Source organism: Aquarana catesbeiana, linkage group LG06 (genome assembly GCF_042186555.1).
Source record: "Aquarana catesbeiana isolate 2022-GZ linkage group LG06, ASM4218655v1, whole genome shotgun sequence".
Taxonomy (NCBI): Eukaryota; Metazoa; Chordata; class Amphibia; order Anura; family Ranidae; genus Aquarana; species Aquarana catesbeiana.
Genome location: NC_133329.1, coordinates 300,520,747 through 300,537,887, shown reverse-complemented (window position 1 = coordinate 300,537,887; position 17,141 = coordinate 300,520,747). Strand labels below are relative to the sequence as shown.

The following is a 17,141-nucleotide window of genomic DNA, read 5'->3' as shown; positions in this document are numbered from 1 at the left end:
CAATTGGAGCTGGTGAGTGAGTTTCCATAGGGAGTGGGTTCACTCAGCACCTGGGTGTGGTGGAAGTTGTAAAGAAGACATCACTTTTGAAAGATTTTATCACATTTTATATAAAAAGAAAAATTTTTTTTTTCCTAAAGGAACTTTTTTGCCATGAAAAAGTTTTTATAATGTAATCAGTTGCAGTGCATCTTTTGTATGTTTTTCACTTATCACTTGGTGTTCACTATATATATATATATATATATTTGCATTTTACAGGTGTATATCCATTTAGTTAAGGATTCACTTTAAGGGTGAAAATATTGGTTTTCAAATAGCGCCACTGTTTTTTTCACGTTTATTTTACACGTTACAGAAGAAAACACTTTATTTATATCTTTACGTTTAAAGTGGCAGCTGTAGTTAGGTTGGTTTTTGAAAATAAATTTCCCAAAAAATTTTTTTTGTGCACTCCGAGGCGCAGTGGTGGTAAACAAGGTATAGGTGGGCAGTGATACTTTGTATATCAATCTGTGGTAAAACAATGCTTTGATAGCAAATAAGTCAGAAAGTAATAGAATTAATTAATTAATCAATTAATATTTTCTGTATTATAAATATAGAAGAAAATTGTAATAGAGTAAGCAATTGTAACTGTACAAGAATAAGTAAAATGCAATGCGTGAGGTTGCAGAGCACTAGTGCAGGGTTCAAGGGGTCAAAGTGGGGAGGCAATACAATGCCTCCTCACCACCCGTCAAATGTTCTCTGAAGAGAATTCTGGGTGCTGATTGCAATTCAGAGAACAAAGCTAGTGTGAACAAACCTTTCAAAATAAAATAAAAATTCAACTCAAAGGGTGTTTGAGGAGCATTGCCTGGTGCAACTTGAACACCTGTGCAACATGTCCAAAGTGCTCATTAATGCTCTAGGTGTGTTAATGCACATTAAGGGCTGCTATAGAAATCCACACCTGTGTGACAGAGCCTTAGGGCTCTTTCACACTAGCTTTGGTCTCTAAAGAGTGATCTGCATTCAGGTTGCTCTTCATAGAGCTTTTTGCAGCAGTGAGAAGGCATTGTTTCACCTCCTCACCACCTGGTTTAGCCCCTTGAACCCAGAACTAGTGCGCCGCAACCACATACAGTTCGTGTGAATGCAGGGCACTTGCAGAGAGGCCCCATTTGCTTGAATGGGTCATGTTCAGTGGGCACTAAGCCCACCAAAAGCAACAGGTAGTACATATCCTGACATGGCCATGAGTCAAAGCCTCAGGGCCATGGCATGAGTTCATTCCCAGCCTGTGCCTCTACAGATAAAGAGTATAAAGGTCGGGGGGACTCAACTATGGGGTTTTACCATCCCACAACTGCTAGTGTGAATGGGCAATTTAAGTGAAGAATAAGACAAGTTCATTGTTTGGGTTTACAATATACCCAATTAGGATGGCAAATTGACCCTCAAATATCTTAGGTTTAGACCATGGTTGTTCAGCGACTGCACGTGGCGCACAGCACCTTGCTGCTATAAAAGTTAGGGTATTGGTTATTTGTACTCAAGTACAATTAGCACTGCCATAATAATTTTGTGTATAAGTGAGGTCATGCAAGGAGTTAAGATTTTAAATGTCAGCTTTTAACCCCTTTGGTAGAAGAAATCTTCCCTTGGCAGCTAATTCTGTGGATATGCTTTTATTATTCATTATTAATTCTCCTCCCCAGCCTGTAGCACTGTGAACTTTAAAAAAACACCATGAATTCCTGTTTGTTCCTCCCACTCTATAGTAATAAACTGTCTTACAGAGTAATGAAATCTCCTTTCCTGAGAGATCATCTATTTTAATTACAGCAAATCATCTGCATTTCCTCCATTCTCCTCCCTTCTTTCTTCACCATCATCCTTGTCACCTTATCTCTTTTCCCATGTTGTCCAGACTGAATCTGCTCAGTGCCTCCAGTTTAGGTTTTCCATTCTCATCTCCTCTGTAGTCCTCTCATTGTGATGCAGATGTGATTCATGTACAATTTCCGCCTGGCGGTACACTGATATCATCTTTATTTGATGCAGTGCTTAAAAAATACAAGTACTGGTCTGCTGTGGATGATTCAGGTGTTTGCAGAGTTTACATTTTGGTTGAAGTGCATAGGGAAATATTTGTGATATTTGTTTTCTGTTACAGTGGTAAAAGAAAAAGGAATTGCATGGGGCAATGCATCTACATTACACAAGATGTGTTATTATTATTATTATTAGCCACTTCACAGATAGCAAAGATAACTTGCCACACTTTTGTGGCATTGTAAGTCTTTTTAATTTGCTGCACATTTTAACTGGCAAGTTGTACACTTGCAGAGCACCTGAAGCACTTTTCCAATTTGAAGGAAACCTGTGTGGCAAGTCTCTAGCAAGAGCAAAGTTGCAGTTCTGAGTCTACAGCAAGAGTTCTGCAAGTCACAATGACCCCTGTGGTGGGAGGACTATTGCACAACATAACTGAACCAGAACTTGCAGCAGACTTGCAGAATGTTTGCAAAGAAAGTTGATCTAGAGTCATGCAGAGTTATGCAATGTGGACTTGTTGCAATTGTGCAACAAACGTGTGAAGCCTGGCAAGTTTAGCAATAGCTTGGCAAGTCATTTTCAAACATGCAGCTCAATTGCTTGTTATCTAGGTTGTAGACCCTCCTCTTGGTGGTCACAGTCAACTTCCAAAAAGCACACTTTGACCAGATCATCCAGTTCTGAGTTAATTTAATGTTCACATTTACACTGCCCATAAACAAATGGCAGTGGGAGCTGCTAGATATTGGCAGATACCAAGTACATGTTTTCCAGTGTGCAGGTTCATTCATCCCCAAGTGCCAGATTGGGTTATAAAGGGAGTACCAATAAGCTAAGTTGTAAAGATGAATCATTTCCATATTTCAGTTATTTTCACTTCTGTTGCTCACCCAGGGTTGTTTCTAGGATTGCAAAAGAACCTGAGGCACTATTGGTAACTTGGAGTAAAGAAATAAGGCAGCTCGCATTGTGGGTTGCCCAGAATAGTGGAGAGGTCAAATTACCCTAACAGTGGGAGGAACCTAAAGGGGCATGGTTAATTACACCTTGAGTCTGCACAGTGTATAAAAAGCACATGCATGCCAGTTAATGTACAGTACCTACAAAATATGCTTTAAATACTACACCAAAAGAGAGAGACTAACAGACTTGCAAACCTCAGTGATTACTTAGCTACCAACAACTATTAAGACAATAAACGCTTTCTTCAGGAGTGGTCAGAAATATATAAATTACTTAGTACTGTAGTCTGGTGTATGAAATGTAAAACATAGTATATATAGTGCAGGGCTCAGGAGTGTGTAGGGTAAAGAGTGCAGAGTTCAGTAGTATGTAATGAACAGAGTGCAAGGGTCAAGAGTGCATAATCCATTGAATGCAGGGGTCAGAAGTGTGTAAGGCACAGATCACAGGGGTCAGGAGTGCATGACACAGAATACAGGAATCAGGAGTGCATAGGGCACAGAACACAGGGGCCAGGATTGAACAATTCACAGAATGCATTGCATTCTGTGAATGCACAAGAGATAAACAACAATATTGCTTCTGTTGATGAGAACGGAAGCTTTCATAGCAGGTAGTACAATGCTAGCTGTATAATCCTGCATTAATTAAATTATGAAGTGCAGCAACCTTGTTTTATGCACCAAAATTGACAAAAACTTCTCAACACAGCCTCTCCAAATCCGCCCCAGTAGAGTACTCAGTACAGACCTCCCCCACAAACACAGATGTATCCCCTCAGTACAGATCACCTTCCTGAAGCCCATTTACCATACCTAAATTCAGTGATGATGCACAGGGAGGGGAAAGCCTCCCCTTGGCTGTGCCATGTGACACTGAACATCAGAGTTGAGGAAGAGCTTGTTGTTGCAGTATCTGAGGTCTGAATAAGTCAGCGGTTGTAGTACAACTGGCACTGCAGCTCCGAAACTTAACGATAGAAAACAAAACAAAATTCAGGGGATCACAGCATCGGGTCCCTGGGGCAAAGTGCAAGAGATGCAGGGTGCGCACTCTTGGTGGCCAACGCCAGCAATGCCTTTGTGCTCGCCTTTCCTCCAAATTGGGACCACATTTGCCCGCTTTTACAGTACCTTTCCTGTGACCCCCAGATCATTTTAACCACACACTTTCTTGTACTAAATAAATGTTTTCTACAAATTTGGCAGTGCCTAAAATGCCTAAAAATTGAAAGCAACTGAGTATGTGTAGAGCAGGATGAGACAATGTATTACTGGATTTTAAACAGTATGGACACTTATTTCTAATGTTTTTCATAGCTATACCTTACCTGCAAAAGGGGCCAGTCTGAAGTGATCGAGCAGGACTTCATTTTATGACTAAAGTTCCACTTTAAACAAATTTCCAATTAAATTTCTAAGTTTAATTGAAACTTAAACTGATTATCCTGCATTTGAACACACTTTACTTTTTCACCCACTATAGGCCTTCTAAAAATGAAGGTTATGTGGTGTAAATGATTACAAGACTATAGCTCATCTTTTACCTCCCCATAAGGATGGCACATTTTTAGAGTGGCTCTAATGGCGGAAGTTTTTTTTTTTTACCTTAATACATTCTCTGCATTTAAATAAAAACCTTCTGTATGCATCCACAGTCAGTGAGCATATAGTGGGGGGCTGGGTCATGTTCTGTGTGTCCATAGACACACAGAGTGTGTTATGCAATGGGGCGTACGGCAGGAGGGAGGAGCCAGGAGTGCCACCAGGTGACCCGAGAAGAAGGTATGTATAACACTTAATAATGTAGATGAGTCCTGTAAAAATGTTTGATTTCTGTATAGAAGGTAAAGGACATATCACTGTCAATGTATTTAAAAAGAGCAATAGCTTCAGTATATCCAGTGGAATAATAGAAATCCAATAGTTATTCCTTATCTTGTCTGCAGGAATCTTCGGGAGTTTGCCAATGGTTCTGTCTGTCTCAACTGTGACAGCCAATGTGAGAAGATGGAAGGAGGTGTAGCTACCTGTTATGGACCGGTAAGGGAGTTTAAAAGGAATCTACTCATAAGAAAGCACTAAAACAGGGGTAGGCAAACTTTACGCCTCCAGCTTTTGTGGAACTACAAGTTCCATCATGCCTCTACCTGTCATGATTATGGCTGTCAGAGTCTTGCAATACTTCATAGGACTTGTGGTTCTGCAACAGCTAGAGGGCCGAACTAATTCTTATTCAGGATGGAATAATTTGGTTCCAGATGCCTACCATTGCTGCCTTGAATACTTCAGTTTTGGACTGATTCCGTATTTCATGAATATAGCCTTTATATATTTGCTCCCTATGTTCTGCAACTTGTTATACTTAAAATACAGGACTTCTTTCTTTGAATCTTGCAATGAATAGAATGAGACTAGAAAATTAATATCTAATGCAATACCCAGGGCAATTCAGGGGAGAGCATAAGGTGAAAAAAATACATAAGCAGATGATACCTTTAGTGAAAACTTCATGTCAGATGGATCAGTAGACCTGGTGATACAGGTTATACAGGTTATATATACACTGTTTTGACCAAAGTATGAGTTTAGTCTATTACACCTACCTATTGGTTGAACAGACCACCTATCGTTTGGATAGCAGGCAGGGGCAGGACAAAGCTTTTAGGCACATTTGAGACTTGCATACAGTTTCTGCTGCCTATATTTCTAAATATGCTAAGTATTCTCACATGAAATTTTCATGTCTGGCCTATGAATAATTTTATGATATGCTACTGTTTGAATTGTTCAGGTTTATGTACATTTCAGTAATACTTGAATATTATTGATTCAACTATTAACATTGTATGTTGTATTCAATTACTTTAAAAATTCCCAGTTCCAGCTCTCTCTAATAGAAGATCATGTATACTCATCTCTCGAAAGGCTACCATTGTCTACCTTTCCAGTGCTGCAGCTTTTGTTGAACTCTTCAGCATTCAAAACTTTCAGAAGTGTTGGGTGCCTGTACCCCCTGCTGTGTGCCTTGATTCCTTTCTTCAACCCATATGTTACTACTGTACAGGACACAGCAGTTATGTAGAGTCGGAGAATAGAACCACAGCAGGGGACATAGCCATCTGAAACTCCCAGAAGTATTAAATGCAGAAGAGTCTTACAGGAACTGCAGTGCTGGAATGGAGGATAGGTAGGATATACAGTATGTGCTGCTAGAGAGGTAATTTTAATATCTAGTCTATTACAGGGAACTGGCATTGGAATTTTTTTAAAGATCTCACATGGTGGCTTTAAAGTATACCGAACATGACTAGCATATGTTAGTTTAAATTTTTCTTCTATGAGCCCTAACAGTTATGTGACAATTTCAGGGGCCTGAGCACTGTGCGAAATGCTCTAATTTTAAAGATGGTCCCAACTGTGTGGAAAAATGTCCGGAAGGTCTTCAAGGAGCACACAGCTTCATCTTTAAATATGCTGATGAGGACAGAGAATGCCGTCCATGCCACCCAAACTGTACCGATGGGTAAGAATTTACATTTTCCTGAACCAATACTAGATATACAGTATAACCAGCATTTAAGCCCAACTCTAGCTAAACCCTTTCTCACAGGAAACACAGGATGCCCAACAGAGGTTCTAACCTTTTCCCCAATCAATTTCAAGCTGGGGAAAAAGTTTAGTACTTTCACATTTTAGATTTCTTGTAGAACTGTAAAAGTATTCTAAAGGACCACAATTAACTCACTTGAGTGAGAAACTGATGGTTAATGGACCAACAACTTTGGATGCTCTAATTTTGTTAATGCTGGGGCATAAGAAGCCAGTTTGAAGGACTGCACTTTCCTGTACTGAAACTGCAAGAAAAGGGAATCTGATGTAAACAAACCTTGAGAGTGTTACTATTCAGTTGCTCCATCATGATGGAGCAACTTTAGTGATATTTTTATGATATTTTAACTTATATTTTCAGCTGTATTGGTATTTTTCAAAAAAAACTATCATGCATGTGTACACGTTTATATAACAACATATTGACTTATTCTCTGTAAAAACTGTTAACCATGAGATAAATGCAGCGAGGTTAAGCCTACCCGCACGGAGGGCACGTTTTTAAGTCTGCTTCTAATAATCCTATTCCTCCAGCAGGAGCTGAATAATAAAACTGTGTTAACCTCAGACAACAGTGTCTTACAAGAGTATTTCTTGTCCCTCTGCTCTCATTTACTGCCCCAGGACTATCTCTAGGAATGTAAGATCAGGTCCCGCAGGGGTTGAGCAATTTAAATAGGAATGTGCACCCACAGCAAAACTCCGGTGTAATGTTTAGCAATTACAGGAGAACTAATAAAACATTGCTTAGCCGGTTTCTCACCTCATTGCTACAATTGGAGATAGAGGTCTCCCAAGCCCATCCGTGCCTTGCTTTGCATGATCTCAGCATTTTACTGGATGCAGCCATGCAATGTGTAGGGAAATCTAGTGATATTTTTACACTGTCCCTCTGGTGCTGACAGAAGTGTTTGGAAAATAATCCAGGTGTCGGAGCTACCACTCTGTTTATTTGCAGCCATGATGTATGTGTCATACATTTCAGAGCACAGCTAAGCAGAGTTAAATCCTTCATTAATAGGAAAGGGAGGTAGCTAGACGAGAGATAGAAAGCAATTAAATGAAATTGTTCTGTGCTTATGCTTCCTCCAAAGTTTCCAGACGCTAGTCTTTGAATTTTTCTCATAATAGAGTGTTTATGCAACATCCTTTGATGCCTTATAGTATTCAGGGGATTATCTGATAACGTCAAAATACATGCCACTGTTTATCCTACATGTACAAGGCAGAAACAGCCATTTGAGTGAATGTTCATTCTACTGAAATTTGACTTTAGCTTTTGAGTTATCAATAGCCACCAATAAGACTCGTTCTATTCTAGTTCACGTTATGCTGGATATACGTTCATCAGTTTTTCCAGTTAACCATTTAATTTAATAAATCTCTGGATTTTAGTACAGTGCAGAAAAGTTAGAACTTTATATTGCTTTCTATGACTTCCTGTCCCTGTGAGGTTGGCACCCCCAATTTCTTGTATGGCACTCTTCATTAGGCATGAGCCGAACACCCTCCTGTTCGGTTCGCAGCAGAACATGCGAACAGGCAAAAAATTCGGCAGAACACATGAACATTGTTAAAGTCTAAGGGACACGAATATGAATAATCAAAAGTGCTAATTTTAAAGGCTTATATGTAAGTTATTGTCATAAAAAGTGTTTGGGGACCCGGGTCCTGCCCCAGGGGTCATGTATCAATGCAAACATTTTTTTTTAAAACAATAAAAATGAAATATTCCTTTAAATATTGTGCCTGGGGGGTGTCTATAGTATGTCTGTAAAGTGGAGCATTTTTCCCGTATTTAGAACAGTACCACAGCAAAATGACATTTCTAAAAATTGTAATTTAAAACTGATCGCGGCTGTAATGAATTGTCGGGTCTCGGCAATATAGATAAAACTCATTGAAAAAAAGAGCATGGGATCCCCCCCCCCCAGTCCATTACCAGGCCCTTTGGGTCTGGTATGAATATTAAGGGGAACCCCGAACCAAAATTAAAAAAAAATAAATTGCGTGGGGGTTCCCCTAAAATCCATACCAGGTCCTTCGGGTCTGATATGGAAATTAAGGGGAACCCTGCACCAAATTTTAAAAAAATGGCGTAGGGGTCCCCCCCAAAATCCATACCAAACCCTTATCCGAGCACATAACCTGGCAGGCCGCAGGAAAAGCGTCCCCCCCATCCCCTGAACCATACCAGGCCACATGCCCTCAACATGGGAAGGGTGCTTTGGGGTAGCCCCCCAATGCACCTTGTCCCCATGCTTGTGGGGGTCTGCGGGCAGGGGGCTTATTGGAATCTGGAAAAAAATGACAAAACACAGCTTGGGACAAGTCCTTTATTAAAAAATAAAAAAATAACAATGTCCCACGATGTCCATTCATCTTCTTCTATCACACCGCGATGGACCGAAAAAGAAAACAAAACGTCCGCAAACGATGCGCCTCCATGGCTTCCGTCTGGCGCTTGTGACAGCTCTTATATAACTGGGCGGGGCCACCAGTTTACGTTAATGGGTGACCCCGCCCCCCTCTGATGCCACAGGGAAGACATGGGGAAGTCCCCGTGGTGTCAGAGGGGGTGGGATCACTCAGTTACATCACCGAGTGGCCCTGCCCTCAGTTATAAAAGAACTGTCACAAGCAAAGAAGCGTCATGCGGCGGGAGCCTCTCATGAAAGCGGATCAGTTACATATTTTTTTTCCTTTTTCGGTCCATAGCGGTGTGATAGAAGAAGATGAATGGACATCGTGGGACATTTTTTTTTTTTTTTTTTTAAATAAAGGACGATAAATAAACAAGCTGTGTTTTGTCTTTTTTTAACATTTTGACACTTTTTTTGTGAAATGGTAGGGGTACATTTGTACCGTTTCACATAGGGGGGAGGCCGGGATCTGGGGGTCCCCTTGTTAAAGGGGGCTTCCAGATTCCAATAAGCCCCCCCGCTACAGATCCCCACAACCACTGGGCAAGGGTTGTGAGGATGAGGCCCTTGTCCCCATCAATATAGGGACAAGGTGCTTTGGGGGTTACCAAAAGCACCCTCCCCATGTTGAGGGCATGTGGCCTGGTACGGTTCAGGAGGGGGGGCATTCTATCATCCCCACTCTTTTCCTGCGGCCTGCCAGGTTGCGTGCTTGGATAAGGGTCTGGTATGGATTTTGGGGGGGAACCCATGCCATTTTTTTTTTAATTTTGGCGCAGGGTTCCCCTTAAAATCCATACTAGACCTGAAATGTCTGGCATAGATTTTGGGGGGAACCCCTACACCATTTTTTTTTTTTAAATTTGGCGCAGGGTTTCCCTTCATTTCCATATCAGACCCAAAGGGCCTGGTATGGATTTTAGGGGGACCCCCACGCAACTTTCTTTTTTAATTTTGGTTCGGGGTTCCCCTTAATATTCATACCAGACCCAAAGGGCCTGGTAATGGATTGGGGGGGATCCCATGCTCTTTTTTTCAATGAGTTGTATCTATATTGCCAAGACCCGACAATTTATTACAGCCGTGATCAGTTTTAAATGACAATTTTTCCTTTAGAAATGTAATTTTGCTGTGGTACTGTTCTAAACACGGGAAAAATGCGCCAATTTACAGACATACTACAGACACCCCCCAGGCACAATATTTAAAGGAACATTTCATTGTTATTGTTTCACTTTAAGCATTAAAAAAATCACTGCTCCCGAAAAAACGTCCATTTTTAAAAAAAATGTTTGCACTGATACATGACCCCTGGGGCAGGACCCAGGTCCCCGAAAACTTTTTATAACAATAACTTGCATATAAGCCTTAAAAAATTTAGATTTTTGATTTTTCATGTTAGTGTCCCATAGACTTTAACGGTGTTCCGTTAACGGAGTGTGGTAGCTTTCGAATTTGCCGCGAACACTGCATATTGGTCGCTGTTCGAGTCGAACATCGGGCTCATCCCTACTCTTCATGCACAGGAATAGAGGGAAAATCTCCCAAGTACAGTCACAGCCAGAAATAATAACATAAAAGAATATTAAACTGGAAGGAAAGTCAAAACCTAACTAAGCTTAAATGGGAACTTCACCCTAACCCAAACCACCTAGGCCCCCCTCTCTTTTTCCCCGTCACAGGTCCCAGAAGGCTATGGGACCATTCACAAAGTGCAGCCAGGCACAGTTGGAAGCCAGCTGTGAAGCTGCAAAGAGTTACAGCAGGCTTCCCGCAGTAAATAAGGCAACGCTGGGGACTTGAAGGCAAGGGAAGAACTGACCTGGATGAGGACAGCGCTGGATCCCTGGACAGGTTAAGTCAGCAGCTACAGTGTTTGTAGCTGCTGACTTAATTTTTTTTTTTTTTTATGGAAAGGTTCTCCTCTTTAAATCTATTCCCACCACAATTCAAAGCCTATTCTCTCTACCCTGTAAAAAGAAAGATGCCTATACTTACTTATTCTGAAGTTGCTTTGATCTGGTCCTGTGATTACTCCAGCACCAACTAGTGTAGGGGAGAGATTGCTGACAACGACTGAAGGAGCCTGGGCGATGACGTCACATCACCCATAGGCTTACTATGAGGCATCTGTTGTCAGCTGTCTCTCCTCTACACTGAAGCCAGGACTGGGACTTGATCATGTAATCGGACCAGAACAACTTCAGAATAGGTACGTATACACATCTTTCCTTTTATGGGGTAGATAGAATAGGCTTAGAATGTGGGTGGGAGTAGATTTAAGCTTAGTTAGGTTTTGACTTGCCTTCCACTTTAAGTGTTCTCTAATCTATCCAAACTAAAAAAAAAGGCAGGACATAAGCTTTAATCAACTGGATGTCGAAAATGTTTCATCAATTTAAAGCCAGTGGGAAACTTGCCTGTGTTGATCCAATCTCTTTGAATTAAAAATGTTGATCAGAAACTGTTTGTCACTGTGAAGACAATAATTTTGTGCTTGGATCAATTAGTCTGTTCAACAGGGAATGATGCAAATAAAGTTTCCTTTGAGCTGAAATTGATCGATAATGATCGTGTACTAATCAGCACCAACGCGTTTTTTCCAGCGGGATGCAGGCCAACTTGAAAAAATGATTTACTTTAATTGATAATAGGTGTAGTGCACAGTGCTGGCACTGAAGTCGTTTTCAACCCCAGCAGCAGGTTGTGGAAGCCATCGTTAACCATTTCTTTGCCTCTGCTATGACTGTCGACATGAATTCACAAAGGGCCAAAGTTAACAAACAAATCTGCTTTTTTATGGAGAAAGAAGCAACAACTTAGATAAAGGAGTGGCTATGGATATAGTATACATTTGACACAGTTCTCCACATATTGCTAATGTGTAAAAGGATAGAAAACTGGATGGTTAGAAAACTGGCTCAAAGATTGTATTAAGAAAGTAGTGATTAATAATTCATACTCTGAATGGCCTAAGGTTATTAGTGGTGTACCCCAAAGTTCAGCATTGGGACCCTTACTTTTTAACCTATTTAGAAATGATATAGAGTTTGGGATTAAAAGTACCATTTCAGTGTTTGCAGATAACACCAAGCTAGAGTATGCAGTGGAATAACGTCCTTACATGATGTTTCCAACTTACAAGCCAACCTCAGTGCACTATTAAAGAGGAACCTGCAGTCTGCTCACATAATTTGTAATAAAAACATATTTGCCATTCTGAAGCTTCCCTCCAACATTACAAATATTCTGCAGAAATCTCGCTCTTCTAAGTTTGGCTGCATCCATTTTAACTTTGGGCAGCTGAAGCTGCTGCCTGTTCACTTCCTAGATTTACACAGACACACAGAGGCACACTTCCAGTCCTGCAGCTCTCCTTGGCCCTCTTATGACTCACCCCCCTCCCTTCCTGACAAACTCTCACAAGAGTGAGAGAGAGAGCTGTGCATGATGTCATAAGCCTAGACTAATGACCAGACAAGAAACAGGAAGTGGGCTGTATAAGGTATTTACTGGCAAAAAAATGTTTTACTATCCAAAGTTAAAACAACAAGGGCAGAAGATTTAATAGATGGAAAGATCAAGGTCCACTTTAAATTGGGCAAATATGTGGCAGATGAGGTTTAATTTTGATAAATGTAAAGTTATGCACTTGCATTTTTGATTCTGTTCAAATCATTAGTGAGACCTCATCTGGAATATGCAGTTCAGTTTTGGGAACCAGTTCTCAAAAAATATTATTAGGGAACAAGAGTGGGTGCAGAGAAGGGCAGACAAACTATTAAGAGGCATGGAGGAGCTTAGATATGAGGAAAAATTAGTTTATATGAATTTATTCTCACTTGAGAAGAGGCAATTAAGGGGGATATAATCCCCATTTATAAATACTTAAGAGGTCCATATAGTGAAATTGGTACAGAGATTAACTTTAAAGTGCTTACAAAGGACAAGGGGATATTCTTTACATATGGCAGAAAAGACCTCCACATACTGAAAGGCTTCTTCACAGTAAGAGCTGTGCAAATGTGATATAGACTCCCTCAGCAACTAGTTCTAGCCAGCTCAGTAGATTGTTTTAAAAAAGAGCTGGATGCATTTCTAAATGCACAAAATATAGCTAGATATTAATATTTATGGGTAATAATACTAGTTGATCTAAACAAAATCTGATCGCCTTCAGGGGATCAGGAAGGAATTTAATTTCCCCCCACTGCAGCTTGGGAAATAGACCATGCTTTATGGCGTTTTTGTATTTTGCTTTCTACTGGATAAACTGTGGGTAAGGGAATCTTTATATGAAGGTTTTATATGTTTTTTTTTTCTATTGGTCGAATCAGATGAACTTGTGTCTTTTTTTGAACATAGCTAACTATGTAACTATGTTGCGGCAATAGTAGTATAAACATGTAAACAAATTATTGGCTTCTATAGCCCCCAAAAGCTTGCTTACATTTTTATCTGTGCTGCTGACTTTTCGTAACTAATTACGGACCACCCGCCGCATTTGTATTGCGGCAAGTTGGCTCCCCTGCGCGAATTGCTGTCATTGTACATCGGGCGCATACACGGCAATTTGTGGGCGTGCGCGCGCCCATTCACGAGCGGGGGAGCCAACCACTGGGTTCGGTGGACTCGATGTCCGCTGGCCACCTGCAATCGCTCCAGAGGCAGGGGATCAGATAATGTAAATAAACAGATCCCCATTCAATCAGGGGAGGAGAGAGAGATTGTCTGTTCCTGTTAACTCTCTTACTTAGGGAACAACTGGCCTACTGCCACTGAAATGTGACACAAAAGTTTAACCTTGTTTGGCAGAGCTGGTTAGATAACTCCCGCAGTTAGTGATGGATAGACTTTTACAACTTTGAAGTTTTGTTAGCTTCCTCTTTTGAGGGATCGAGTCTTTTACCCCACCAAGAGTTTCAGCGTTTTTTACGCTAGAAGTAGCATTTTTTCCGCTGGAAGTAGAAAAGATATGTTACCCTGTATAAGATGTTCAACAATGAGCTCTGGTAGACCTGTTTTTATTTTGTTCACAAAGGTCATTATGTGTGTTGTGTAGGGATGGGCTTGATGCTCAAGCTCTGCCGCGGAGCGCCCCATAATGCACTGTGAGATCGCAGTACATTGACAGTCGCTGATTGGCCAAAGCATGCACCTGACCTGCATGCTTTGGCCAATCACAGAGCAATGTGCTGTGAGAGTCATGATTGGCCAAAGGCAGGATGCAAAGTCCATGCCCCACACTATATAAGGCTGCTGCTTACATGGTAGCCGTATATAGTGAATGAATGGAGATTATGCAGGTAGTGTAGTGTGCAGTCAGTCAGTGTAGTATATATAATACAGTTCAGAGTATATAGTGCAGTCAGTGTAGTGTATATATAATACATGTTATAGTATATAGTGCAGTCAGTGTAGTATATATAATACAGTTCAGAGTATACAGTGGAGTCTGTGTAGCATATATAATACATTGGAGAGTATATAATGCAGTCCGTTTAGTATATATAATATGGTTCACAGTATATAGTGCAGTCAGTGTAGTATATATAATACAGTTCAGATTATATAGTGCAGTCCGTGTACTATATATATTACAGTTCAGAGTATATAGTGCAGTCTGTGCACTATATATAATACAGTTCAGAGTATATAGTGCAGTCTGTGTACTATATATAATACAGTTCAGAGTATATAGTGCAGTCCGTGTAGTATATATAATATAGTTCAGAGTAGGGGACAAACTCTTCCGGGGCTGAAGTGGTTAAAGGAATATTTAATTTTATTGTTTCACTTTAAGCATTATTAAAATCACTGTTCCTGAAAAAACTTTTTTTTTTTCATTGATACATGTCCCTTAGGGCAGTACCCGGATCCCCATACACTTTTTATGGTAATAACTTCACTAGAACTTTTTGCCTGTTCGAGGTGTTCTGGTGCAAACCGAACCGGAGAGGTGTTCGGCCCATCTCTGGTGTTGTGTATGATATGACTGGTTCTTATCCGATTTCTGTACATTGTTTGTATTTTATACTGCTTGATATGCTTTCTGGATGTACAGACATTTTATGATACTAATAAAAAATAGTTTGGATTAAAAGAGTAGGGAAAGAAGATAGAAGACCAGAGCCAAAGAGCTTCAAATGAGGATGCGGATGAAGCCTCCTTGAAAAAAAGTAATGATTATAAGTACTCTAGATGTGGCTTATAAGACTTTGGGTGAAGACTGAGCAATATGTTGCAGGAAATGCTGCCTCTTGACAAATCTTGCCAAATGATGGCAAGCAATAAAGCCAAGGGTTGGTCTGAAATGTAAGTTTTTAATTATAGAGTTATTGACAGACAGTATAGGCTTCATTAGTTAGATTAGAAAAAAAAACTCACAATATGTTTGAACAGTTGTATGCAAATTTATAATAATTAAATACGATGCACATGTATTATTTCCGGGTTACCAACATGAAAAATGTCTTTAACCTACAACTATAACATTTGTAAGCTAATTCTCGCTAGCAGAAACTTACTACCACACTATACTTTTAACCTGAGATCAAATGGAGTGGACCAAGCCTTTAGAAAAACAAGAAAGGAATTTATAAGTGCCATGCAAGTCATACAATGCTGGCTGTCCTTTTTTTTAGCATGCAAATTCAATGCCATAAATTATAACATGTTGATGTCAACAGCTGTTGCTATTCACAAAGAAACGTTTTACCTTTTTACAAATATAATTACAACAGAGACATTAGGTGGAAGAATGAGACAGCAACAAATAAGCCTTCTTTTGTGCAGCCCATCTTTGCCGTGCATTGAAGATGATCCAAATAATCTCACTAATGATGATTGGATGCATCAGGGAAGACATGTTTGTGGTCTTTGCCAAATGTTGCTAGTGCTATAGATGGTTAGAGTGACAAGAAGTGCTTTTGTTAATGCGTTGTGAATCATAAGTATGCCTGTAAATATAAATGTAATTGTATACATGGGATTGTCCAGATAACATGTTTAAAAAGCAAAAAAAAAAAACAAAAAACAAAAACATATACTATGTTGACATGTGTTACTTCGAAGGTCTGTAGGATATACATGTAGCATGGATTCAGGTGACTTAACAAATTGTCACCTCTGTTAGTCAAAAAATTCAATCCAAACAATTAAACATGATACCTTTAAATGCTTGTGGTTATTAGCTGCAGCTACTAAACACAAGCTTGACAAATACTATGGAAAGCAATCGGAACTTTGACTTGTACCTACAAAGGCAACAAACAGAAGTTAATGTTTTACATTGTAAATTGTATAGCTAATTCAGTGCCAAGGCGCAGAATTTGTCTGGCACTATTGTCTGTAGCTGGCTTTTAAATTAGGTATTCATCTGATGTCAATAGCTTTAATATTCGTCATGAGTACAAGGATGCTTACTGTGGATAAGGGCTATTTCCTGAAGAATACAAAATTCAGATGAACAACCCAAATCTTTTTACAATTAATTTTGGACCTTTTTTGAAGTGTTTAATGTGGATTATCTGATTTGCAAATGTGAAAGGTCAGCTGTTTCCATGTTCAAGACAATTGAATTGATAACACAAAAATACCAAGGGCCCATAGGAGCTTAGAGATGGTAAATCTCGGTACTGGCGATATATTTTTCTGGCCAGAATCGAATGTTCACAATGAAGAAATGGTATTCAAAAGTCAACTTTGCTGGCATCGTTACTCTTGTAACCCTGAGCTGCTATGATCTCACAATCAGGAACCATATCTTTTTGTGCTAGAAAATGCTAACTATTCTCCGATTAAGCACTATTACAAAAGGCCTTTTAAGTCAGAACCTTTAAAATACATCTGGGCATCCACAATATTTTAAAAGAAAGAATTGAAATCAATATCAGTAGTTTCCAAACATGGTTTGTCTAAACAATGGCCCTCGGTTTTCTTCAACAGGATTTTTAATATTTCAGCCTAACAAAGCCTATAATTGTATAACTTCTAGTCCCAACTATCTACAGTTAAGCAGATAGATTGAGAGGATTGTTTAACATTTTAACTCCAGACAGCAACTTGCAAAGCACAGAAAAGAGAACAATAGAACATTACA

General features: G+C 39.8%; 1 protein-coding gene across 2 annotated transcripts in view; it reads left to right on the top strand.

Moving 5' to 3' along the window:
• Positions 1-17,141, top strand: part of ERBB4 (erb-b2 receptor tyrosine kinase 4) — a 1,370,802-nt gene that overhangs the window by 1,036,865 nt on the left and 316,796 nt on the right. For both annotated transcript variants that reach the window (XM_073633560.1, XM_073633559.1), the window contains exons 14-15: positions 4,955-5,048; positions 6,377-6,531. In XM_073633560.1, the coding sequence (XP_073489661.1) occupies positions 4,955-5,048; positions 6,377-6,531 (249 nt within the window). The remainder of the gene's footprint in view (positions 1-4,954; positions 5,049-6,376; positions 6,532-17,141) is intronic.